Source organism: Lactuca saligna, chromosome 8, assembly GCF_052625555.1.
Source record: "Lactuca saligna cultivar CGN05327 chromosome 8, ASM5262555v1, whole genome shotgun sequence".
NCBI classification, from domain to species: Eukaryota; Viridiplantae; Streptophyta; class Magnoliopsida; order Asterales; family Asteraceae; genus Lactuca; species Lactuca saligna.
This window is the reverse complement of record NC_136424.1, coordinates 76,826,932-76,853,768: the sequence shown is the minus strand read 5'-3', so window position 1 is coordinate 76,853,768 and position 26,837 is coordinate 76,826,932. Positions and strand designations below refer to the sequence as shown.

Here is a 26,837-nt window from a genome sequence, read left to right as displayed (position 1 = left end):
GTTCTTCAGCAACTGATGGTAGGGTGAGTTCCAGAACCTAGGAGAGCCTAGGAAGTGTTTTAGTTGGTTAATTGTGCTGTTTAGTGAGCACTTGGAGTACGAGTTTAAGAAGGTGACTTGTAGGATTCGAGATAACTCTTGAGGAAAGTATGGATATGTGTGGAAGGTAGTATTGGACCCGTACTATTGAAAGCACAGGATCCATAGTCGAATCGAGGGGAGTCGCGGAGAATCTAGGAAGCCTGTGTGATGAGGATTCTTGGGTATGTTCTGATCAATTGTACGATTGCTTTTCAGAATGGTGATGAGCACATATGGATGAGGTTCAGGCCCTGGTTCAGGCTCAAGTTTTGGTATTGATTCGATAGATGAGTAGATGCGGTAATTCATCTCGTCAGAAATCACTCGTGGTATTTTAAAGTAGACTCCTATGATGTTTGGTACCATCAAGGAAGGGATCATGGGACTCTTTGATGATCTTCTCTGGGTTTTTCAGGCCATGATTACAACAGGATAGTTGAAGGCTCATTGGGGGCTCAAGGCTTGTGGCGCCTTAGAATTTTTTATGGAGAAGGGTCCTACTAATATTTCTTGTCATGAGGGATCAAATGTGGGTTATGCATCATGTCTTCAGGGGGATCAATTATGTGACTGGATTGCCACTGAGGTTTCATGAAATTTACATGAGGATTTACCCGAATTTATTGTTCATGTCACTGATAGGTTGGTCACTAGGTTCGAGGATCGGATCTCAGTTGTTCGTACAGTTGATGGGATGGTCGAGGTGACTCAAGAGCAGGAGCTTTGTTTGGAAAGGAAACTGGGAAAGAGGAAGTGGATTCATGATATGACTCTGCTAGCAACATATCATCAGTTTAATGTTGCCATATCTAGTACTAGTGGCCCGGGGGGCCATAACATTTATACGAAGGTTCAAGGAACACATGAACGCGTGTGCAACAAGTCCAAATGCGGCAGGTGCGGATGTAAGGGTTACCTTCACCAAGAATGTACCCTGGAGGTAGAACTGTGTCATCGTTGTCATAAATCTGGTCATATTAGGGAAAATTGTCCACCAATAGTGGTTTGGATGACTCAGGTTCCATTGCAAGTGCTTCTGCAGGAAAAAGAAGTAGAACCCAGAGACACTACGGGTATGTATCATATTCTTCTCGTTCACGCATAAATCATTATGCTAATAATTCCATATTTGTGTGTGTGAAATGTTACGCCCTGATTATCAATGAATGGAAGCACATGTAAGAGTAATATAGTTACTTTATCCCGAAAGTTATCATATGCATATTGTGGGTAATGTTTAGGCGAGGCTTGAGTATTCCTCTTAGGAGATTAGCGCCCGATCATATCTTTAGTGGTATCTGCGAGAATTCAAGGAATCTACAAGGTAAGCATGCCAGGTTTGAATGTAGGATGTATAAGAGTGTTCATGGGATTGAGGTAGCAAGGATTTGGTTTGATCATGAGTCTAAGATCGGTAGTTTTCAATTTCACGCTTTCGAAGCAAGGTCAGTTGCAGGTTGCATGGGAATTGCTTTGAGTGCAAGTAAGTGGTTGAGTGGGTTGGGTACTTGTTCGATATTGAGATGTTCCTCATCAATCGGTCAGTCGCTAAGTAGTGGGTTTAGTGGAAAGTGCTTAAGGATTTTCAGAATCGTTAAGGTATTGGGAATGGTCACCCGTTCTTGGAATGTATAAGAGATAGGCTTGGCTGGTTAAGGAAGGCTAGCTATTGTAAAGCTCATGTTGTCGACTGCTACTGTTAGTAAGGATGGAACAGTGGTAACATATCACTCTTAAGTAATGGGAAAGGGTTGTTCGCATGGGTTATTTCAGGCATTACGATTATCAGTAGAAATTGAATGGTATCTATTGGCGAACTTTGAGTACATCGATCCTTTGGTAGGTGAGTTGTTGAATTGATGATTCGTTTGTTCAGGTCAAGGGTTATAGTTCTATGCCATGAGCTGAAATGGCTTAAGGATTTGGATTTGCATTATGGAAAGTACTTGGGATTATTGAGCTTGTTGAGATTTCGGAAAGTATTCATCTGGTTTCGGAGTGTGTGTGATCACTAAGCTTGGATAGTAATGGAATGCTAGTTCTTGCAAGCTCAAGTTGTTGACAAGTTTGAACTGTAAAGTTGAGAGATGAATTAAGAATCCATCAATTTTTTGTGGAATGGAAGAGCTCAGTCGAATCCAAGTGGGGGAGAATCATTGGTCTAAAGGTTCGACAAGGGTGAATATTCAAGTTTCATTGCCAATCAGTAGTGACGCATGGTGGGTATGTGGATGGATCCAGGTTAAGGGTTTTGTTAGAGCCTATCTTCCTGTTCTTGTCTAATGAAGACAAGGGGGTTCAAAGTATACCAGAATACTTGATTGGGTTAAAGTCGGATGCGGGTTCGACTCATGATGATTATAGTTGGTATAGTAGTTATGGTTAGACCTTGAGTGGGTCCATGAAAGTGTGGAAGTGTTGTAAGACTACGGGGTAGTCGTAGCTGTAACATCCGGATTTTCAAGGACATTATTGTGTATGTTAATCTTGAGATTGAAGGAAGGACTCAACGAGTTGAGGTACCAACTCGTTGAGTCGAGTCGAGTTGATCGCGTGGATTTAATGAGTGGACTCGACGAGTCAGAGGAGGGACTCGCCGAGTAGGTATTGGGCAGAGAAACGCTAATTGTCCGGTTTTATGACCTATTTAAGGACCCTTATGGCCTTCATTCATGGCCACACTTTCCCTTGAGAGCCTGAGAGAAACCCTTAAACCATTCTAAACTTGGTAAAGTGAGTGTGTGATCATTTTGGGCAATCTTGGTGCATTTCTATGAAGAAGAATGAAGAGCTTCATGATAGGGATCAAAGGAAGGCAGTGGATCTATGGTGTTGAGTGTTTCAGCTGCTAGAATAAGTTACAAAGTCCTCATCTTGCTCATTCCTTGTACTAGATCTCATTTTGGGAGTTTTAGGGCTTTACTTCCATCCTTTTGAAACTATGAGTTGAATGAGACATGGTTTGAGGTTGGAAACCTCAGATCTGGACCTCCTAAGGTCCTTAGAGTCTAGGTGTCCCGACTTTAGTCGCTCAAATGAGGGTTGATGAGCTAAATCCTTCATGAAAGGCATATATTAGCGTTTTGGAGCAAAAAACTCGAGTATGAACGTAAAGATCGAAGGTTTACATGATTATTGAGCCTTGGGATGATAGATCTATTTTTTGGAGTGATAGATCTGATTGAAATTGTCTGAATGAACATTTGGTCTGAATGAACTCGCCGAGTTGGTTAAGGTTTGTCCTGAAGAACCGAATCATGCGATAGCTCGACGAGTTGGGGGTCAACTCGACGAGCTGAGCTGGACTATCACGAGACTTCTGAGGAAAATAAGTGGACTCGACGAGTCGCAAGGGTGCACTCGGCGAGTCGGGTCAAACATGGACTGTTGACTCGAGTTTAACTTCTGTTAACTTTGGGGCTTTGGACAACATGAGTAGTAGAGGCCATAGAGGGGTAAAATGGTCTTTTATCCACTTCAAAGAGTTAAAGAGAGGAAGAATAGCCTTCGGCAGTTAGAGTGATGATTGGAGTATCACTTAGAAATATTCATCCCTTGTGATTAGGCAGAGGCTAGTTCGAGATTCGGCAGTGAGGTCTTTACTTGCTGCTTGTCAGGTGAGTCTTCTCACTATACATTACCTTGAGTGGTATCTATGTGCAGGTCGGAGGGTCTTATGTGTCTATGTATGTTTGAGATTTATGTGCATTGCGTTATATATATGCTAAGTGTTATATAGACCGGACCGGAGGGTCCAACGATATAGACCGGACCGGAGGGTCCAACGATATAGACCGGACCGGTGGGTCCAACGAGCTACGGGACTGGAGGATCCCGCTGAGACACATTGACCAGAGGGTCATACCGAGTTATATCCTTGAGTGGCTTATGTGATGTAAGTGGTATTTTGGGGAACTCACTAAGCTTTGTGTTTACCGTGTATGTGTTATGTGTTTCAGGTTTCTCAGGATCGCGGGACAGCACTGACTTGATTGTACACACCAGAGAAAAAGTTACGAGTATCCTGGATTATTAATGGAGTCGTGTTTTGTAAATTGAATAAACGAGATTTTTATATAATATGCTATGAAAAGTATGCGATTTTAAATGAAAATTTTGTTTGAAAAATTATGGTGTTATAAGTTGGTATCAGAGCCTTGGTTTGAGGGATTCGGATGCACCTTCGGGTAAATCTAGACTCAAACTGTGGATTTGAGAAAAGTTTTCAAAGAAATGATTTTTCTAAAGCGAACAAGAGTTCTAAGGGAAAACGAAAAAGATCAGTGTGTACAATCAGCCAGAGCCCGAACGATGATTTCCTAAAATACCCTTATGTTATGTGTTATGAGATATTATGAGATATTATGCATGCTAGAGTAGGCTAGGTATTCATATTTAGGACTAGAGTGGCCTGATTTGTGATGCCTTAGCCTAGGAGTGCTGTTATCTATGATGCGATTTCGAGTAGGTGCTGAGTGAGAGTATCCAACAGAAATTTTTTTGAGAGGGATTTGAGTAGAGGAGTAATCTAGGAGAGATACCTAGATGAGAATTTGTGGATCCTATCAAGAGAGTAGTCAAACACCCGCGAGGGGTAGAGTTGCATAGTTCGGTGATATCTTTTGAGTATGAGTAGAGAAAATGGAGTTATCACCTAGAGTGGGTTTTAGGTGTTTATTCGATGCCCGAATGTTGCTTGCTTCGTGCTTTGTGGAATTTCTGATGATGGGAGTCAACTACCAAACGAATGTGACGATATTCAGGAGGTGGATGAATGGCATCATAAGGAGTTTCTCAGCAGCTGATGGCAGAGAAGTGTGAGAACCTAGGAAGAGCCTAGGAAGTAACCTTAGTCAGATGAGTACGCTGTCAGATTAGAGCCTTTCGTTGGGGTGCGAGCTCGCGTGTTAGGATTGGTGATTGAGGAGGTTGAGCAGCTACTTAGGGAATTTGGGATGGTCCGTGTAGAGAGTATGGGTAGATGTGGCAGGTAGTATGGGCCCGTACTATGACAACCCGAAATTTATATCATGTACAATAAATCAATTCACTCAAAGTTAGACCCGTTTTGCTACCTTTTAACACTGTTTAGGGTCTATTTGAGTGTTCTAAACCTAGTACAATTAAGGTAAGAGCCTAGAAATGGGATAACTCGATGCACATCAAGCAAATTTGGGCCAAAAACTCCAACATATGGAGTATGCGGCCGCACACCCATCCCAGCCACACACTCTCACCTATATATACCACACTTAGTCATTTTGAACACTTTTCCCACTTCTTCAAGGCTAGAACTCGAAATCCTCTCAAGTATCATCCAACTTTTCACTCCAATCTTCAAACAAATGAGTGATTCATCCCTTGATTTACTATTACATGACCTTAACTAGCCTCCCCCTTTGATTTGATCCATGAAACGCCTTTTTGGTGTTAGATCTTCAAAAACACCAAGAACACACACTAAGTTTTGGACATTAATCACCCTTTTCAAGCCTCTATAACGTGTATGTACTTGTTATACCTTGTTACATGCTAAGAACACTTGATAGTATGCTTGAAAAACTTGAGTTTACCATCTTCATAAAAGGTGTGCAGCCGCACACCTTCATGGTGGCCGCACACACCCTTTTTATGTAACATCCGGATTCCCAGGTATATTATCTTAATATTTTATTTTTGGAATTTGTGAAGGAACTCGGCGAGTTGATGCTTAGACTCGCCGAGTAGGGTCGCGGATTATCATCCGGGTTCGCGTCTGGACTCGGTGAGTCCACGTTGTTTAATGAAACCCTAATCCCCCGGGGTTGGAGCCTATTTAAGGGCACTCATAGCCTCCCATTGTGGCTACCAGTACCTTGAGAGAATCCTAAGTGAGCTAAATCGTTTGGATACGAAGTCATACATTGATAATCGACTCCATTAATGAAATAACAATGAATAAGTTAAAATTAGGTTTATATTGAAACAAATGTTTTAGGTCTAAAACAGAAAAAAATAGAAAACAAATGTAGGTTCTTTTATGAAAACGAATCTCAATTTACATGTTGATAATTGGATCCGGAAAAACACACACACACATATACATATATATATATATATATATATATATATATATATATATATATATATTTGTGTGTGTATGTGTGCGTGCGTGTGTGTGTATGTGTACATACGCTTGTGTGTATAAACAAGAATGGTAGGAATTGTTTTCCACCGCACTATGCAACAAAGTATGGTGAATCTTTTTAAAGGAGTGTTGTTCCCTCAATTCATCTCATTCCACATCAGATTACCCCATTCTTTCCCTCTTCGACATCCCATGACCTAATGAAAGTAAAAGTAATGGTGGTGATTAAACGTTCAACTATATACATAACATCTTTAGCAACATTTTGTACAATTATAGGAGTGTAAGAAGTGAAAGAAATCATGAAAAATGTTTTAAGAGTAGAAAATATGGGTCTTGGCATGTTTATGTAATGTTTGATATCTAACATATTAACTTTGAGTGTATATATATATATATATATATATATATATATATATATATATATATATATATATATATATATATATATATATAATCTAAAATCAAATAGGAAATAAAGTTTTGGTGAGAAATGGAAAAATCAATCTCAACTTCTCCATTAAAAAATCATTCTAGCTACAAATTGTTTCAAAATGGTTTAATCCTTATAAATGTTATCTATCAATGATTTTGACCTATGGGCAATGATTATATTTATCATCTCTTTATTTTGTAGTTCGGATCTCTTTTATATATATATATATATATATATATATATATATATATATATATATATATATATATATATATATATATATATATATATATGCTTTGGATTTTGTAAGAAACAAAACTTTAGTGAGAAATTAACCAAGTATATGAACTATTAGATGATACAAAAATAAGATGATTCAAACAAAATATCCTTAAAAAACGGTTAAAATATTCATTTATTTTAGATTTTCACTAACTTATGTTTTGGTCTCATCTAATAATTTATTTACTTGTTTCGCCAAAAAAAGTCATGCAAATTGTTCATTTCTCATATTTCTCATGAAAATTGTTTTTTTATGTGATCATATATATATATATATATATATATATATATATATATATATATATATATATATATATATATATATATATATATATGCTTTGGATTTTGTAAGAAACAAAACTTTAGTGAGAAATTAACCAAGTACATGAACTATTAGATGATACAAAAATAAGATGATTCAAACAAAATATCCTTAAAAAACGGTTAAAATATTCATTTATTTTAGATTTTCACTAACTTATGTTTTTGTCTCATCTAATAATTTATTTACTTGTTTCGCCAAAAAAAGTCATGCAAATTGTTCATTTCTCATATTTCTCATGAAAATTGTTTTTTTTATGTGATTATATATATATATATATATATATATATATATATATATATATATATATATATATATATATATATATATATAGAGAGAGAGAGAGAGAGATATGGGAAGTACAATAAAGAGTCAAGATCATTGCAAATTTCGTTTCAAATTTTATTGTTTATATTGAATGTGATGAGATTACAAAAAAAAACTTCATAATTATCTTTCTTGTTTTTTATTTTGAGTAAATTACACGAATGGTCCCTATGGTTTAAGGTAATTTGCACGTTTGGTCCCTAACTTATTTTTTTAACTCGGAAGGTCCCTATTATTTGTTATTGCTACACACTTGATCCTTATTGTTTGTTTTTGTTACGCATTTGGTCCCTATCTTACGTAAAAAGACAATTATTTAAATAAAGAAAAATGGTAGGGTAGGTAAGGTAAGGAGAGGGGATGAGATTGAGGGTGTGTTTATTTAAATAAATTAAAAAATCAAGATAAAAATAGACTTTTTATGTAAGACAGAGACCAAACGTGTAACAAAAACAAACAGTAGGGACCTTCCGAGTTAGAAAAATAAGTTAGGGATCAAACGCGTAAGTTACCCTAAACCATAGGGACCATTCATGTAATTTACCCTTTTATTTTTAAAGTTTATTTATTATCGGAAAAAAAAAAGAATATATCAAAAGATAATATTTTTGTTCTTTATAAATACACATTTATAATGATATATAAAGAATGATATTTTTTTTAAACTATAGCTTTGTATAAAAATTGTATAGAAGATAATTCACATGTGAATTGTTATTGTAATTATTTTACTTTTCAATAATTATTGATTATTCAATGATATATATATATATATATATATATATATATATATATATATATATATATATATATATATATATATATATATATATATATATATATATAAAGAGAGAGATGGGAAGTACAATAAAGTGTCAGCATTATTGCAAATTTTATTGTTTATATTGAATGTGACAAGATTACCAAAAAAAACATAATTATCTTACTTGTTTTTGATTTTTAAAGTTTATTTATTATCTAAAAAATAAAATATATAAAAAGATAATAAATTTTTTTCTTTATAAATATACATTTATAAAGATATATAAAGAATGATTTTTTTTAACTGTAGCTTTGTATAAAATTTTTATAGAAGATAACTCATATGTGAATTGTTATTGTACTTATTTTATTTTTCAATAATTATTGATTATTTAATGGTTATTGGTTGATATATATATATATATATATATATATATATATATATATATATATATATATATATATATATATATATGTATGCTATTTATATCCAATGTAAATGATTATCATGTACGTGAATCGTATAATATCTATCACTTTTTAGCAAGGTTGTAAAAATCGTTTAACGGTAGCTCGACGGTCGACTGGTGTTAAGGGATTAATCGGTCTTGGTGGGGATTATTCGATGATTAATCGAGGACCATAAATTAATAATAAAATATTAAAATTAATTAAATATTATTAAATAAGGTAATATTAATCAAGAAATACGAAAATATGAACATTTTGGTATAATATTTGAAATTTTGAAAATTTTGGAGTAAAAAAAGAAAGTTGGTTTTTTGAATTTTAAAAAAAAAAAATTAAAATTTTTTGACCTTTTTTTGACTTTTTTGACTTTTTTCCGACTTTGTTGACTTTTGTTGGCCGATTAATCCCGCCAAACCCGATTAATCATAAATTTCCGATTAATAGCCTAATCCTAGACAGTTGGAAAACACCAAACGATTAATCCACAATTAATCGCCAATTAATCTCGATTTCTACAACCATGCTTTTTAGTGTGTATGATAGTTACATTTTTACATGTTATACATACATATAAATCATAATAATCTATTTGAATGTGAGTAATTAACCTGATTTTCTAGATCTAAATGTGAATTATAAATACAAATTTAAAATATATACGGTTAAAATATCAAATTCACATGTGAATAACAATATATATATTGTTATTCACATGTGAATTTGATATTTTCACGTATATATTCTAAATTTGTATTTATGAGTTCAAACTTATAAGTCTTGATAATAATCTTGTTTTCTTTTCCAAGTTTTGTGATTTCATTTTTCATTTCAATATATATATATATATATATATATATATATATATATATATATATATATATATATATATATATATATATATATATATATATATATATATATTGAAATGAAAAACGAATTCACAAAACTTCACACTGATGGAAAAGAAAACAATATTATTATCAAGATTTAGAAGTTTTAACTTTTCTAATATTAGAATAATCGATCAAAATACATTTGTTTAATCTTAAAGAAAGCTTATCAAATATGTTTCGTCTTCCATAAAAAACCAAACAATCAAAGACCTTATAAAATTAAAATTAATATTATGTTTTTTTTTTATAAAACATTTGGAAAAGTGGTTTGCCTTTCAAATTTGCTTAGAAAGGTAGATTTAGAACATTAAACTCCTAACCATCCCTGTATCTTTTTCTTTTAAGAAAGTGCCAAAGCTCAACAAACTTTATTAAAATGAATAAAAAAATACAGAAAAAACAAAATAAAAATTCATCCCACAATACCTAAATAAACCCAACCTATCCATAACCAATTCCCTCACCACTTTTTAAAAACAATAACAAAACCCCAATTACCCAAAAAAAAAAACTCTAATAACCTTAAGACTTTCCAGGGACTTATTGTAACCACCCCCATATCAAATAAGGATATGGTCATATTAATGATGTTTGTGTTTTCCTTTTAAAACACTAATTTTAAAAGAACGGAAATATATGATGTGTAGGGAATAATACCCTTTAAAAAAAAACGGTTTGATTTAAAATTTTACAAAGAAAAATTAAATATCATTCTATTTATTGTTCCTACTATCTTCCCATTTATTTAAGATGGTCATAAGTGTCATTCAATTTAATTTAAATTTTATCATCTTAAATAAATAGAAATAAAAATATAAACAAAAGGTAGAGGATATTTAATTTCTTTTTTACAAATTCATAACTTTCCTTTCCTTTTTTAAAATTGTTGTTTTATTAAGCAAGTGAGTTTTCAAAAACATCATCATTTCCATTTTAATAGGAAAACTTCATACTTTCCTTTAATTTAATTGAAAAAATAAACCACTCTTGTAAAGTCATCAACGACTTCGAGAAAAAATATGAACTATTCCTTAAGTAAAGACTATATACTAAGTTACTAAAAAATATATGAACTCTTCATTAGCACTATGAAAAATGTCATAAGGAGTGACATCACCACTATCATGCACTAAGGTTTTTTTTAAAATACAAATGACTTGGTCAGCGAGATGATTAAGTCTGTTGTGTCATACAAACATAGACACAAAGAAAGATTACGTAGAACAACTATTTGAATTACTCAGCATGTATTTGAAAAATACAGACCATCAGACTCTATTAATCTCTGTAATCTGTTTTACTCGTAGATCCTATAAAGAACAATCGTTTTAATCAAAGTAAATCCCAAGCCTCCTCCTATCTTGGGTTAATTTATGGACATAAAGAAAATGAACATCATAATCAGGCACAACTAGCATGTTTTCCAACATGCACGAAACTTTTAGTTTGCCAGTTTTTGGAATTTTGATGTCAGTCCCATTAGGATGGTCAACGGTCATTTTTAACTCAGATACGTTATATATATATATATATATATATATATATATATATATATATATATATATATATATATATCCCTATCTAATAAACAAAACTAATATGCCACGTGTCCTTTAAAAATCACTAATTTCATCCAATGTTAAATACCATTTTTACCCCTGTTTGATTTCACCTTCTGTAATCACGTTATCCCCTAATCTCGCATATATCGTGTGCCGCTTTCTTAATTCGTATACTATATTCAAAATTGAAATCCAAAATCGCATATATATATATATATATATATATATATATATATATATATATATATATATATATATATATATATATATATATATATATATATTAAATCCCGTGGCCACCGATGAACAGGAAACTTTTTTACTTTTTCTATTGTATCATTTTTCTCCAGTTTTTTTTCTAAATTATCATTGTATTTTTTTTTTACTTGTGCTACAACCATTCCAACCTTTTATTAATGCCACTAATTTTCTTTTTTCATATTTATCTTTTTTTGGGATATGTATCCTTTTTTCTTACGTAGCTTTTAACTTTCCACGTGCTGATTTGTAGACTTCCTTCTTAAAAAAATTTCGATCTACTTTTCACACTTGATTTCTTCCCATCAGAATCCGGCTAAACGCATGTAATTTCCCTTCTTCTTTCTCATGTGTCTTTACGGTTATGTTATTCTCTTTTACAGTAATCATGTTTCTTACTATGATTAACGATGTTTCTTTCCAAATTTTGAACGTCTACGTCTTCTTGTATGAGTTCTTCACGTAAAAAATGTTGTGCTTTTGAACTGTTTCTTGCCTTCTCTACTTCTTCGTCGTCCACCGTTCCAAAGCGGAGTAGACTTCGTGCTTTTTCTTCTTCTGATTTGGTACGCCCCCTTCCAACCTACGATGACTCTGGTGACTGTTCACTTGTCTGTCAATTTTGTGGTGCTCTCTTTTGGCATGGTGAAAGAGTTCTTCGTAGCTCCATTGTTACTCAACCATGCTATACCCATTGTTGTACGTCGGGTACTGTTGTTTTGCCTTCCCCTTTGACACCTCTTCCTGTCTTAAGAAGCTTGTATGACGTTCCTGCTTTTAGGCAAAACATTAGGGCTTATAATAGTATGTTTGCAATGACGTCTTTTGGAGGTGAGGTTGATGACGATATTAATAAGGGTGTCGTTCTGTATGTTTTCAAAGTATCTGGTCAAGTCTCACATAGTCTTGGTTCTCTTTGTCCTAAAGGGCATAAACATCCAAGGTTTTTACAGGTGTACATTGTAGACACAGAAAATGAGGTTTCCAACAGGTTGTACGCTTTTAATAAGCCATCAAAACCACCGTTAGATGAGAAAGTTGTTGTATTGTTGATGAACATGTTGAATGTGCATAACGAGTATGTTCGTACTGTGACACCCCCATTTTCATAGCCAAAAAGACCGATTTTGTTTATGCTTTATAAAAATCAGAGTACCTCTTTTAATAAAAATGTTGCGGAATTTGTTCCCAGTAAAATAGGATAAATACGTTATTAAAGCCTTTCCGAAGAAAAGTATTTGTATTCATTTTAAAACATTTGGGATGTCATCGTCAATACAGAAACATAAGCATAAACAGAACTTACATTCATTATCACTAGTGATTTATATCTCCTTAATCTCTGACTTCATATCAACACATGTGATATAAATAAACTAAGTGGGTCAGGTTGGGAAACCTGGTGAGTACATAGGGCTTTCAACCCACAATAATATAATTATTATGTTTAATCATCAAACAGTTAACCCAATTACCCATCCCCATTATCTTCTTTACTCTTAAGGATCTACCCTAAGAATCAGCTACTTCTCATTCATTCATTCCTAAGGATTATCCTAAGGAATAGGTACGAAGTCCATCGTTGTTAATGACACAACTGTCAAGCACGGCTGCTAATTCTATCACTTAGGTGCAGCTGCCAGGATTGTGACATTCTATATTAGGCGCAACTGCCAGTATCATCCTTCGAGCACAACTGCTAGGGTTATCTCGTTTATTGACAGTATCGTTTGCGAGAGTCCACTCGCAATACATGTCAATGGGTTTTTAGAGTACACCGGTGAACACATCGTTCATAACACCTACAGGTTGCGAGCCTGTTAGTGTTCCACTGGACTGTCTAGAATAGTCCGTGGTTGTCATCCATACTCTGCTAGATGACGGGGCCAGCATTTGGGAACAAGGCTTCTCACATCGTCCACCTCTTCTTCGAGCACAACTGCTAGGTTTATCTCGTTTATTGACAGTATCACCTCTCAACTCATCATATAACTCATATTTCATCTACCCATGTTTTATCCAACATATTATGTAGATATAAATACATATACAGTTTAAATCATATAAAACTTGTATAAAATCATTCATCCAGCATAGATAGCAATTATACAGATAACATGCACACATATCACGTAGTTTATATAAAATACTTCATATCTATATGTAAGATGAAAGAGACCATGCACTCACTTGATAAGGTGGTGACTCGGTACTCGGACAACGCTTCGTTTACTTTAAAATAATTTCCTTCGACGAAACCTAGTATTATTACCACTAGATTTTAGTCTAATATTTACCGTGACTAATTATTAGTATTATTATTATATAAGCGTTTAAACAATACTTTCCAACCACTATGTACAAACAGGGGCAGACATAAAACACCGGAGGGCAGGACCATTTTGGCATATAGCACTTCTGAAATCCAACACCCCTATGCAGCCCTTTAAACCAGATTCCCTGTACCGCGAGTAGTTCAAAAGATATTATAACGACACTTATATAATAATAGCTCAAATATTTACTATAAGTTCATAATAACAATACTATATTTAAATATAAGCTATATTAAAATACGGTAAGCATAACTTACTTACAAAGCGGTTTTAGCTAGGAGTCGGGCTTTGCAGGGGCAGAACTTCGAATCTTTCTAAGAAAGATTTGTGCAGTGCTTCAACGCTCACCTTACGATACTAAAACTACAGAAAGAGAAGTCGAATCACGAGGGACTGAAATGCTCGGGGGATAAGAAGAGAAAGACTCTTGAATCAAGATAATGGTGCAAGAAATATGAGACCCCAAACCTCTAACTTATAGTAATTGAATTTACAAAAACTACCCTCCATAATTAGTTAATGACCTTATAGTTATATAAACGATTAAACATCCCTTCATAATACTATTTTAAATAGATTTAACGATATTTGTACTAAACTAATGTTGAAAGTACTCAACACTAGTCTTATAATAATCCCATTGTCGATACCTTTCTAATGATATACACATTTGTATATATATGTGTACGTATATATGATTTATATTTTATTTTAATACATAAATATGCTATTATAATTTGTAAATCGTTCATACGAACTTCATTTTTGACGTTCTTTATATCCACACGTTGGTATTTACGGGTGCTACAACTTTCATTTAGATGTCGTCAACTAATTCTCATTCTATCTCAGATTTACAAAATTGTAGCGAATTTATCGCGCTCGAAGAGTAGGAACCAAGCTTCGTCCATATATTTAACATACGAGCTCTACTCTCGACATTATTTATATCTGAGCATAGGTAAAAACAAAATTTAAAACTTTCATTTAGACTCCGTCGACTAGTTCTCGACCGATCTTAAATTTAACAGTAGGCGGAGATTATACTGTTAAATGTCCGCGTAAAATTCATAACCTCTAGATACGGACTCCCTTTTCGCTTGTCTTTTTACCGTTGAGTTCCTATTAATGAGATCTTCAACTCTCATTTAGGTTGCATAGGCCAAAAACCGCTCGAACTAAAATTCGAGTTTCGATTTCTGCACTATTATCCCAAATGTTAGAAAATTCATAACTTCCTCGTACGAAATCAGATTTGGGCGTTCTTTTTATGGACGCTAACATATTCTATGACTTTTGTTTAGATTACTAAGGCTAAAAAGTGCTCTATCGTAAATTCACTATTTATGTCTCCCGGTGTCGTGCTGGTTTTGCCGAAAAACTTCGACATGTCATAACTTCTTCGTTATAACTCGGATTTCGGCGTTCTTTATATGTACTGAACCCTTGTAACATATACTAAAACTTGGTTAAGATTAATACTTCTAAATAATCTTCCATCAAAAACTCATTTTTGATGCTTATTGACTCTAAATTGACTAGCTAGAATCTGCGGGCGTTACACTTACATTCAAGACTGCTCGTGACCTTGCTGCTGAGAGAGAGGGAGAGAGAGAGAGAGAGAGAGAGAGAGTTGGACTCATATGTTGTATTTCTTTTTAATGATGTTCCCGATCAGCGATATGGCCCGCCCGCACCTGGTACTCTCGGTTGCGTTGTTTTTGGTGATGATTCTGTAACAAACAAGTATGATGTTATTGTATATGCAAACTCTGGAAATCCACAACGAATTAGCAAGCTTCATCCCAGTTACATGGCAGTGTAATATCCTTTGCTTTTCCTTTATGGATAGGGAAGGTGGTCTCCACGCCTGAAATTGGTGGTCGAACCAGGTAATGATGCCAGGAACTTAACGGTAAATATGTACTATAGTTACCAAATCCATGCTCGTGATGGTGTTTACTCCTTTATACTTAATGCATCTAGATTATTTCAGCAATACTTGGTTGATGCATACACTTGTATTGAGCAAGGGCTACTAGACTATATTCAAAACAATCAGCAACAATTGAGATCATAGTATGTGACTGGAATCTATGATGCTATTTCTAGGGGAGATGTTGATAGCCGGTCTATTGGTAAGCGTGTATTGTTACCTCCCTCTTTCGTAAGTGGTCCATGTTATATGTACAGCCACTATCAGGATGCTTTATCCATTTGTAGAGAGTACGAGAACCCACAGTACTTTATCACTTTTACGTGTAATGTTAACTGGCTTGAGATCAAATGGTATATGATACGTCATAGCCAAACGGATGCACATAGTAGATCTGACATCATTTCTCGTGTCTTACATATAAAGTTCAGAGCACTTATCAACTTCTTGAAAGTGGATAAGACATTTGGCGTAGTGACAGCCCGCATGTGACATTTTCTCCCCTCTCCATTTATCGTTATATCGCTCTTTTTTGTTGTATTGTGTGTGACCATATTATATGTATACATATATGTTAAATTCTTTTCAGATTTGTAAACAATTGAGTTTCAAAAGAGGGGTCTACCACACTGTCACACTCTTTTATGGGTGTGTAACTCAGACAAAATACGAGAAGCTGCTGAGATCGACAGATTCATCAGTGCTAAAATACCAGACCCAATCAATGATTCGTTGTTATACCACACTATTACAACCTCTATTATTCATGGACCATGTGGTTTGTTAAATATAAAATGTCCACGTATGAAAGATGGCAAATGTAGTAAATGGTATCCAAAACCATTTTCTGATTCCACTGTCATTGACAAACAAGGTTATGCACATTATAGAAGGGACACTTTAGCACGTCATTCGTTACTAAATGGTACTGAGATAGATAATGGATATGTTGTCCCATGTAATAAACGTCTATGTAATCGTTTTAATGCGCATATCAATGTTGAATATTATGGTTGGAACATGATGATAAAGTACTTATTCAAGTATCTTTCAAAAGGTATGGAATGGGCAAAGTTTGTTATTAAGAAGGATGTCTCTGTTGATAGAACTACCACTTCTACACAAGATATTGTGGTTGATGAAATACGAAATTTTATTGACGGTCGATATATCTGTCCACATGAGGCTGCTTGGCGTATATTGAATTTTCCAATACATGAACGTGATCCACCAGTTGTGATACTACCAGTTCACTTACCGAACATGCAGACAATTTATTTTAAAGAAGACAGTCGAATTTCAGATGTTGTACACAATGCATCTTTTGGAAGTAGTTTGCTTCTTGGATGGTTTCAAAATAACAAATGGGACAAAGGTGGGTTGGATCTAACGTATGGAACTTACCCTTCAAAGTATGTGTGGAATAAGCATGCAAAAAGATGGAAGTTAAGAGAGCGGATAACATTACATGCAATAGGTCGAATTGCATTTGTACACCCTTCCGCTGGAGAGTTGTTTTACCTTCGGATGTTACTTTTCCATCAGAAAGGTTGCAAATCCTATGAAGATGTTTGCACTATTCATAAGAAACTCCATCCTAATTTCCGCAATGTGTGCGACGCTTTGGGTATGATTGGAGATGACAAGGAGTGGTTGTTTGCCTTTACACAAGCATCAGACTGGGCAACCTCCGCGCAGCTACGGTCTCTTTTTTTCACTTGCTCATTCTTTGAGAAGTTAGTAATCCCATCTCCTTATGGGAAACTGGACTGGGTGGCGTGCCATGAGTGACGACATATTATATAATCTGAAGAAACACAATCCTAACACAAATTTATGTGTAAGTGATGTCCATCTGCAACACTTGGTCTTATTAGAGGTAGAAAAAGTTCTTCGCTCATGCACTCCATCAAAGTCAGTAGCTGATTTCAATCTACCATTGCCATCAGATCACATTGAAATGTTTTTCCAAAAACGTTTGCTTTTGGAAGAAACAGGTTATGATAGATGGGAGTTGTCCAGCCAACACAAAATAACGGTGTCTCGCCTAAACAGTGAACAACTTAACATTTACAACTTAGTTGTATCCGCAGACAATAATGGAAATCATGTCTTATTCTTTATATACGGGCATGGTGAAACTGGGAAAACATTCCTTTGGACAACGTTGTTATCCTATTTTCGCTCGATTGGAAAATTTTCACTGGTTGTTGCTTCAGGTATAGCATCCTTGCTTTTGCCGTCGGGAAGAACGGCTCATTCCAAGTTTAACATACCAATTGACTTTTCAAATAAATCAACATGCGACATTAAAAAGAAAACTTTCTTAGCAGCCCTATTAAAAGAAACATCAATCATCATATGGGATGAGGCCCCTATGAGCGAAAAATGGTGTTTTGAATTTTTAGACCATTCTTTAAGAGATATCCTCGACTGTGAGGCTTATTGGTGGGATGTCGGTGTTATTGGGTGGTGATTTCCGTCAAACATTACATGTATCTCCAAAAAGCAGTAGATGGCAAATCGTTGCCTTAACTTTACCAAAGTCGTATTTGTGGTCATGCTTCACGATGTACAAACTAAAGTATAACATGAGGCTACTCAACGATGAAATTCCCTATACTTCAGACTTCTTTGTATCCGCGTTCGCATCCTGGTTCTTGAAAGTTGGAGATGGAGATTTAGGATATCCAGATGTAAGTAACACAATGGATGCAAGATGGATTGATATACCATCTTCACTTATTCCTCCTGGAGAAGCAACTCTACAAAATCTCATACATTTTTTATATGGGGATGGCATCCTTACAACGCCATCTGCTACTGGCTTATCAGCAAGGGAAATTGTATGTCCAAAAAACAAGACAACTCACCACATAAATGACCTAATTCTCAACATCACCCCTGGAAATATGACAACTTACAAAAGTGTTAACTTGATTGAACCAAATGGCACTCAAACATTAGAATTTGAAAGCTTCTACCCAACTGAGTATCTAAATCAGCTTAACTTTCCAAGTATACCTTCACACCTCTTGTCACTAAAAGTTAATACTCCAGTTATGCTAACTAGAAACCTAAACCAACGAGAAGGGTTATGTAATGGAACGCATCCAATGGTGTCAAAGTTACTACCATTGCTAACTGAAGCAACTATTATAACTAGAACATCAATTGGTAGACGAGTCTACTTATCGCGTATAAAATTTACTCATAAAACCACCGATCTACCATTCACTTTCATGAGAAAACAATATCCAATTAAGAGTTGCTATGCCATGACTATTAACAAAAGCCAAGGTCAATCTCTTAAAAAAATTGGTATATACTTACCTGATCCTGTTTTCAACCATGGCCAACTTTATGTTGCACTATCCCATGCAACATCCCCAGACTCGATTAGAATTGTCATAGACTCAACTTCTGACAAAGCGCATAACACAACAAAGAATGTTGTATTTAAAGATTTTTTACACGACATAGATAGCAACGAGGTCGAAGTCATTATCAACCTAACTATCTTTGGAAAATGTTATAATGCTGATTTCTTATCTCACGCTTTTATACTAAGTTACTACATCAAAATTATTTCCATTAATAACAAAAGGTTGTTATGTTCACTATCCATTCCAAAACATTAGCTATAACAGCAAAGAAATGATTGAAGAGTTCACAACAATTGTTGAGCTAGGATACAGAGCACCTGGAACAAAACTTGAGCTTCATATTGTACGTGCATGGACGCCACGGGTCCGTACATATGAAACTTGGTTTCTAGCTATCGACAAACATGTAAGTATGTCATTCGTATTCTTAATGTATACATATTACACTCTGTAACTTGAATTGTGTTTTGGTAATTTAGGGAGATGCAATACAGATTTTGGGACAAAATAAAGATTAGGGATACATACAATCTGTTTTTAAACTTTCTAAATGTTATACGATTTCCAAATATGCATGTGGAGAACCAGACGCCTTTCAAAAATGGATAGACAACAATGTATATGTCGTTGTTGGGATGACGTCTTCCATCAGTGCTCTCCCAGACACGAGCACGATTCCTAGAAATTGGTTCCACTTTGTTACGAAAAAACAAATACCCGACTTTATTAATCGCTCCCTAGGTACAAATTCACACCAACACGCACTACATAACAGCCAAACAACTCGTCTTTTTAAGTACCCGAAAATAAACATTCTCTCATATTTAACTTCTCATCACTTATGCAGACTTCTTAGGAATGTTCATTAAGTTCAGAGACGGTTTCAAGAAAAACAGTGAACCCTTTACTCTCATCATTCTGAGAAATAATCTGTAAGCAATTTATCTTTTTCAATCTATTACCAACGTTACTAACATCTACAACTCACATGATTGGTAGTGGTGAGGAAATTGCCATTAGCTTATGGAGAGAATGCACTGATGTAAGTGACAAGTTTGACCGCATTGCCATTTAGAATGAAGCAGGCCCTACGGTGATTGTTGTAACAAACGTTAAAGTTTCATCTGTTGCTGATACAAAACCAAAAACCAAAAAAAGGAAAAATTTTAAAATAAAAAAATAATAATATATTATATTCTAATACATACAAATTACTATATTCAATTATCCAAAAGAAAATAAGCAAAATAGTAACACAGTTTTAAGTAGCAGGGTCATTAATGCTAGGAAGTACAAGTGCAACTCATGTTTATGTTAACCCATGGATTGTAGAAACAATCACATTACTTGATAGGTATAAAAACCATATATTGTGCATACTCATTTCATATACATTTACAGTAACTATCCAAAGAAAATGTCAATTATGCAATCAATCCAACCTCGTCGATGACCATATCCGGCCCGTTAACATCGTTGTTCAACATAAACAAGAAAAGTCGTGTCGAGCTTCTGGTAAACCACTAATGCGTTATCATGTAAATTTGTTTACAACGTCCAACTATACTTATAACTTCATATCTGCTCCAACTTATGTTTGCAGGAAAAGACATTTACTGTAAAGGCATCCATTGCTGATCTGACATTCATAGACACCTGGTACCGTGTGTTTTGTCCTAAATGCAAAAAAACAACATAGAAACAAGGAAATAGTTGGTTTTGTACATCAGATGGAGTGACGAACAACCCAATATACGTGCATGTAAGTGTAATTTTATATAAATAAGCACACACATGTCACATTAACCAAAAAAAAATGTCACCCACATATATAGGTACAAACTTTCGGCCACCATCACCGATCCAATTGGTTCAATGTATCTCATTGTGTCTAATAATGTCATGCAAAAATTAACAAACACAACAGCAGACAAGCTCATAGACGACACTGAAACCAACAACAGAAGGCGGTTACCATTTGTCATCAATGATAAGAAAGGTTTGTCAAAAAAAATGGCCATCAAAATGATGAGGACATCAAATACAAAAAACATTCGATTCATATTAACCGACATTGAAGCAATCACTACTCACCAATCAGTCGCACCAGCTCCACCAACTCCGCTTACCTCAAAGATAAGTGAGGTCGACCTTACAACGTCATCCACCTCGCCTAAGTCAAAAGTCAAAAGAAGTTTGAACTATGAGGAAACTAGTAAAACATTACACACATTCCAAACATCACACAAAAACTCTTAACATGTTCGTATTAAATGACATGAAATGCAGAAACACCATCCCCGTCAAAACACGCACATTATCCCAATTAAGAACATAATCACAACTGTTATAGCGGTCATTCCCACCTTTTTGCACGGATGTTTTACATAGACGGATATTTACGTGTGTTTAAATAATATAGACAGCTGTAGTGGTATGTAACTTCTATAACACATCGTCTTTTGATCGTCCTCATGTAACATTTTGTAAACCCTATATATATAAAATAGTTATTACAGGAGGTTAATTACAACATCTTATGATTTCCTTACTCTACATTCTTTCATCTAAAATAAACCTAAACGACTTAGACAACAAAACCCTGCATCTTTAAGATTATCATATACTCTTTTTTCCTTTTTACTTACGTTTCCACAAGATGAATTACATTTCAACTGTATTCTCCATGGAAAACTAAAAATCAATATTACAAACGATAATTACAACCCTCATTCTCATCCATACACCACTGACACAATCAATACCTGTAAAAAGCATAACTTATGAGTGATTTGAGTTGACTACACGTATCAGCAAAAAATCTCACTATATAACAACCAGCATCAACAAAAAAATATCACACACCGAAACAAACAAACAAAATGGATGCCAGAATCACAGCTTACACCCAAAAAGAACAAGCCATAAAACAAAATACAGTTTATCATAACAACGATGCTACACCAAGAACAAAGAAGACTCCATAGCCTTAAAACAACTTATACGAATGTTGCTACCGACTTACGCAACAGAATACAAGCGATCAACAACCTGCAAAACGACCCCGACTCAACTTTCAGATCCTTCGTTTTAAGAACTTTGCTCTCTTGCACGTCCTCCGACAACCTCATGAACAACAACCTACAACAGTACATCACGTATACTGAGAAAACCATAACCATGTTCGAAGAAATTATTGCATTTCTAGAAGGCTAAAACATAGAACCAAAAAGAAGATAAAATGAAGTATTTTGTTACTTGTTGTTCTTGTAAAATCCTTACTTTATTATCTTATTATCGTTAAATGTATGTCTGATCAAGTTTCTAATCTTTTATCTATGTTGAATATAATACAATTACATTAGCCGAGTTGACATCTTTCACCAAACCATAACCATAATCAAACAAATAAAATAAACTATGTTGTTTCTTCTTACCTTTTTACATATGTTGAATGTAATACAATTAACATCTAAAACCCATTCACCCCATGCGGGGCATGGGCTTCTCCTAGTTAATAATATTTTCCAAACGATCATCATAATTAATAATATTTTCCAAACGATCATCAGTACGTGTCATTTGTTGAGTCAACAATTGAAGAAGACAAATTGATACATGTCATATTAGCAAAAGCATTTATACTTTTCCATGTTGGCAGAAGTATTTAACAACGGGTCTATCGTTTATTAAACCTAACAATTTGGAGATATGATCACTAAAGAGATGTATTGGAGCTTGACCTTCACCCAAGGTGCACACAATAATATCATAAGCATTGTTATTAGCAGTTGATTTATTTGTTTCATTTTTAACTTTAAAATCTTTAAGCAATCTAGTTAGCTTAAAACACCTTTAAATAGTGTATTCCTTACTATTACAATAATTACAAACCAAAGTAGATCCATTTCCATTCTTTCTTTCTTTTTTACATCGACCTTTAGTATTTATTTAAAAATTGCATATAAGTTTGATTTGTCGTGAGAAGTTAAAATTATTTAAACATTTTACAGTGTACACTCTCCAATATCAGTAACATTGTCTCCTTGTTTGTGTGCATCAATATTCTTCCAAAAACCATTTTCAGCAAACAAAATATCAAAAACAAGTCCCTGTCCTACACTCTTCCACCTTTTCAAGCCAAAGCTTTAGTCGACTCAACATTTTTCATCTCCCCCTCTCTCTTTCCAGCAAACGTTTCTGCAACAAGTAAAGGGAACGCAATAGTTGCATCACAATGCACCTGGATCACAACAATCAAAATCAATACCATTTAAATTAAAACCTTCACCAAAAAAAAAACATTATATTTATCAGAAAAACCTTGACAGATTTCGCAGAACCCCGTATTTTCCCCCATGACACAGCTTCATCAGGTCGAGCACCAGAATCACTACCATCAAACTCCTGAGCAGTGTTGATGAAAACAGCATAATCCGCACCATTTCTCATCATATTTGCATTGCATATATGGTGTTTTGGTAACCCCCCTCCTAGAATTATCATCCCTGTTTTCCTAGGGTTTGCATGCACAGCCTCACTGTTAATCGCGCGTATATCTGTTGATCAGTTTTCACAAATTATAACACATGTAAAATGATTATAATAATAATAATTCAAGAAAGTAAAGATGAGAGAAGCTTTGTCATATCACACCTTGTACTACATCAATAACAAGACCCGGATTGCGAAATGAATGGAAATATAACATGTCCCCAAGTGACCCGTCTGTTAAGCCTGGGCAAAACACAGGAATGTCGTTCTACAATAAAACTAATCATGTTATGGCATAAATGAGAAAAAAAAAAAAAAAAAAAAAAAAAAAAAAAAAAAATGTGAGCATGGGATTACCTTATATGCCCAATATAGATAAGAACTCTCGTTATTAATCTCCTTCCCCAAACGCGATATTACTTTTGATGGTGTCCATAACACATGCTGTTGAACAGAAAGCGGATAGAGTGGAAATTTATATGATGGAAAGGATTTTGTATCTAAAGAACAGATTACAAAATGTAAATCAATAACACCTTGAATGAGAATACGATGAATACCTGTGTATTTTGTTCTTGAAGCATTTGGTCAAATATTGGGATAATCCAGTCCTCAAATTTACAGTAGTTGTCATTTGGCACCAATAAGTTGCCAATACGATTAAGACCTTTTGAGCGTAAGGCAGCACCAGGTAGAGAAAATTCACCTCTGTATGTGTCTGCAAGACATTTTATCAGATCTTCCTCGATGCCACCGGTTGTTGTCACAATCACATCAACCTGCATGGATATAAAAAATAAATATATTTTGTAAAAGAATAAAACTCTGATATGTTTGTTTAATTGTTCATAAGCATGAGAGTTGCAAATTACTAACCATATGATGTTGAGTTAGATAGCGAATAATGTCTCGAACACCAGAAGAAATGAGGTTTGAAGTGAAGCCTAGAAAGATTTTGCACTTGACAGACTCTCTGTAAGCTGGGTTACTCTCTTCCTCACTGCAATCTTCGGTTACTTTCTCATGAGAAAGCCTCCAGTCTAGCTACAATCAACAAATTGGACGCCTCAAGATCATACAAACATGAAAAACCTAATTCCAAAAGATAAAAACAGTATAAGGTGGTAAAGAATCTGAGAACGAACCACATACCATTTGATTAACGGTTTCAATTGCGTCACCGAGGTTAGAAGCTTGGAAACCGGTGGAAATTAGGGATTTGAGAATCTGTGAATAATCAATCCCATTGTTGAAATCGTAGCCCTGGATTTTAGCACAGCTGCCTTCTAAACTCTCTGATTCCTTGAACACCACCGACCTTAAGTTCTCAATCACTCCTGCCTCTTTAACGGCTTCCCCCATATCTGCAACTTGGGCTGCTGCACTCTCACGCTACTAAGGGGCTGTTTCTGTTTTACGAAACAAACAATTTACAAATACACAACATGACTAGTAATTCTCCAAAGATGAACACAAACAACTAAATCCTAATTATATAGCTGACCTAACGTAAATCAGAAAGTCAGAACATTCCTTGTCTTTCAGTTGTGATAAATCAAACAATTTTCCCGATATACATAAAAGTCAAATAAGTCATCATACTAATTTTCCTTCAGTTCCGATAAATCAAACAATCGCACATATGCAGGACATCAAACATATCAAACAACATTGCAAACGAATCAAACAAATCAAACCTGTGGAACAGTAGGTAGAAGGATATCTTGTCGAGCCGGTGAACGACAGAGAGCGCCAGTGGGAAAGACGAACCGACGAGGAGGGGGCGGCGGGAGGTACCGGCGACGAAGTGCTGGGAGACAGAGGAGTTCACTTTGTAAATGAAAAATATTAACAGAAGATATTAAACAAAAACCTTCATCTTTCTTTATTTTTATTTATTATTATTATTATTTTAATGAAAGCATTCAAGCAATGTATGGCAGGGATGTGGTTGGAACGGAACTGATTCGAATAGGATGTAAAGTTCAAACAGAAACTCGGACTGATTATGCTAATACAAACCAGTTCGGTTTGGGTAATACGGGTTTCGGTTCAGTTATTAACCGAAATAGACGAAGAATAACCCAAATAAATCGAGTTTCTTGAAAGTAGAGTGAAGTTTGATTTCACAGTATATGTTTTTTTTGTGTTCGATCACTGTAGCTCAATGATGTTTAGTATATTTGTTTAAAAGATCCATTTTTTTTTGCCTTTTAGGGGTGCATGCTTGTATTTTACCATTTTAAAAGGTTATTATAAAAATATGAAGGTGCCACCTAGTGAATTTTGATATGCCTCGTGACATTTGGTAAACTAAAATCATCCACCTGGATTTTTCCTTTCTATTACCAAAACTTAAAACTCTTTCTCTTTAACCTAAATTAAATCAAGGTCTTGCACTCACTTCTTCTCCCCATTTCGTTGACCTTCTTCAACTGCATTCTCACTTCAAAAATCCTCACACCAAGATTACGAGTAAGTTATGTTAGATAGGCTCGCTCATGGATGCATCAAATATGACAACTTGCAACTGGAACTATGAATCTATTCCTGGACGACTAGGGATGGCAACGGGGCGGGTTTGGGACGGGTTTTGGTAATCCCGCCCCATCCCCGAATATGAAAATCGATCTCATCACCGACCCGATTCCCCAACGGGTACCCGTTTACCAAACACTATCGGGTCTGCGGGTATCCCAACGGGGCAACGAGGATCCCCGTTTAACATTCAAATTAAGAATAATTTTGATGCAATGAGAATACAAACCATTAGACTTAGTGATGCAAGTATAAATTCATATCCAAAATAATTTTGATAATTTACAAAACCATTAAGGGCAGACATATTTGTTGTGATACATAAGTGGTTACTAATGGCAACAAAGACACTAGCATTCATAAACCATAATATCACTATTAGTCTAAGTAATATGAATAAAAAATATCAAAACACTAGCACTACAAATAAATAGGAAGTTATCTCTAGAAATTATCTTTAAATCGTTCACAACAAATAAGATAACTCAAGGAAATTAATGTGTGTGTGTGTATATATATATAATCATATGAACGATTTCAGGTAACGGGTTTCGGTTTCGGGTAATCGGGACGGACATTTTGTTTACCATCCCCATAAGCAAACCTACAAAAAATTTCTAAAAGCA

At 34.7% G+C, this 26,837-nt stretch overlaps 3 protein-coding genes across 3 annotated transcripts; 2 read left to right on the top strand and 1 right to left on the bottom strand.

Moving 5' to 3' along the window:
• The first annotated feature begins 17,753 nt into the window (after positions 1–17,753).
• On the top strand, positions 17,754–18,269 carry LOC145009782 (uncharacterized). The gene has a single exon (XM_078968414.1). The coding sequence runs from the start codon at positions 17,754–17,756 to the stop codon at positions 18,267–18,269; it is 516 nt and encodes a 171-aa protein (XP_078824540.1).
• Positions 18,270–18,384: 115 nt separating this feature from the next.
• Positions 18,385–19,697, top strand: LOC145009781 (uncharacterized). Its single transcript, XM_078968413.1, has 3 exons — positions 18,385–19,114; positions 19,401–19,585; positions 19,659–19,697. Exons 1-3 carry the CDS (start codon positions 18,385–18,387, stop codon positions 19,695–19,697), a joined length of 954 nt encoding a protein of 317 aa, XP_078824539.1.
• A 3,447-nt stretch (positions 19,698–23,144) lies between these two features.
• Positions 23,145–25,538, bottom strand: LOC145011043 (deoxyhypusine synthase). The gene is made up of 8 exons (XM_078969665.1): positions 25,371–25,538; positions 24,826–25,082; positions 24,550–24,717; positions 24,234–24,452; positions 24,031–24,117; positions 23,836–23,941; positions 23,503–23,738; positions 23,145–23,422 (listed from the first exon to the last, which is right to left on the bottom strand). Exons 2-8 carry the CDS (start codon positions 25,033–25,035, stop codon positions 23,315–23,317), a joined length of 1,134 nt encoding a protein of 377 aa, XP_078825791.1. The 5' UTR covers positions 25,036–25,082; positions 25,371–25,538; the 3' UTR covers positions 23,145–23,314.
• Positions 25,539–26,837: the final 1,299 nt, after the last annotated feature.

Excerpts from the sequence above, each read along its gene's own strand:
- LOC145009782 (XM_078968414.1), top strand. The coding sequence starts at position 17,754 with ATGTTTTTCCAAAAACGTTTGCTTTTGGAAGAAACAGGTTATGATAGA.
- LOC145009781 (XM_078968413.1), top strand. The coding sequence starts at position 18,385 with ATGAGGCTACTCAACGATGAAATTCCCTATACTTCAGACTTCTTTGTA. Across the intron at positions 19,115-19,400 it reads TCAATCTCTTAAAAAAATTG|GTTGTTATGTTCACTATCCA; the intron begins GTATATACTTAC and ends TAATAACAAAAG. Across the intron at positions 19,586-19,658 it reads TTCTAGCTATCGACAAACAT|GGAGATGCAATACAGATTTT; the intron begins GTAAGTATGTCA and ends TTGGTAATTTAG.
- LOC145011043 (XM_078969665.1), bottom strand. The coding sequence starts at position 25,035 with ATGGGGGAAGCCGTTAAAGAGGCAGGAGTGATTGAGAACTTAAGGTCG. Across the intron at positions 24,453-24,549 it reads ATCTAACTCAACATCATATG|GTTGATGTGATTGTGACAAC; the intron begins GTTAGTAATTTG and ends ATATCCATGCAG. Across the intron at positions 23,739-23,835 it reads TGTTATTGATGTAGTACAAG|ATATACGCGCGATTAACAGT; the intron begins GTGTGATATGAC and ends ACTGATCAACAG.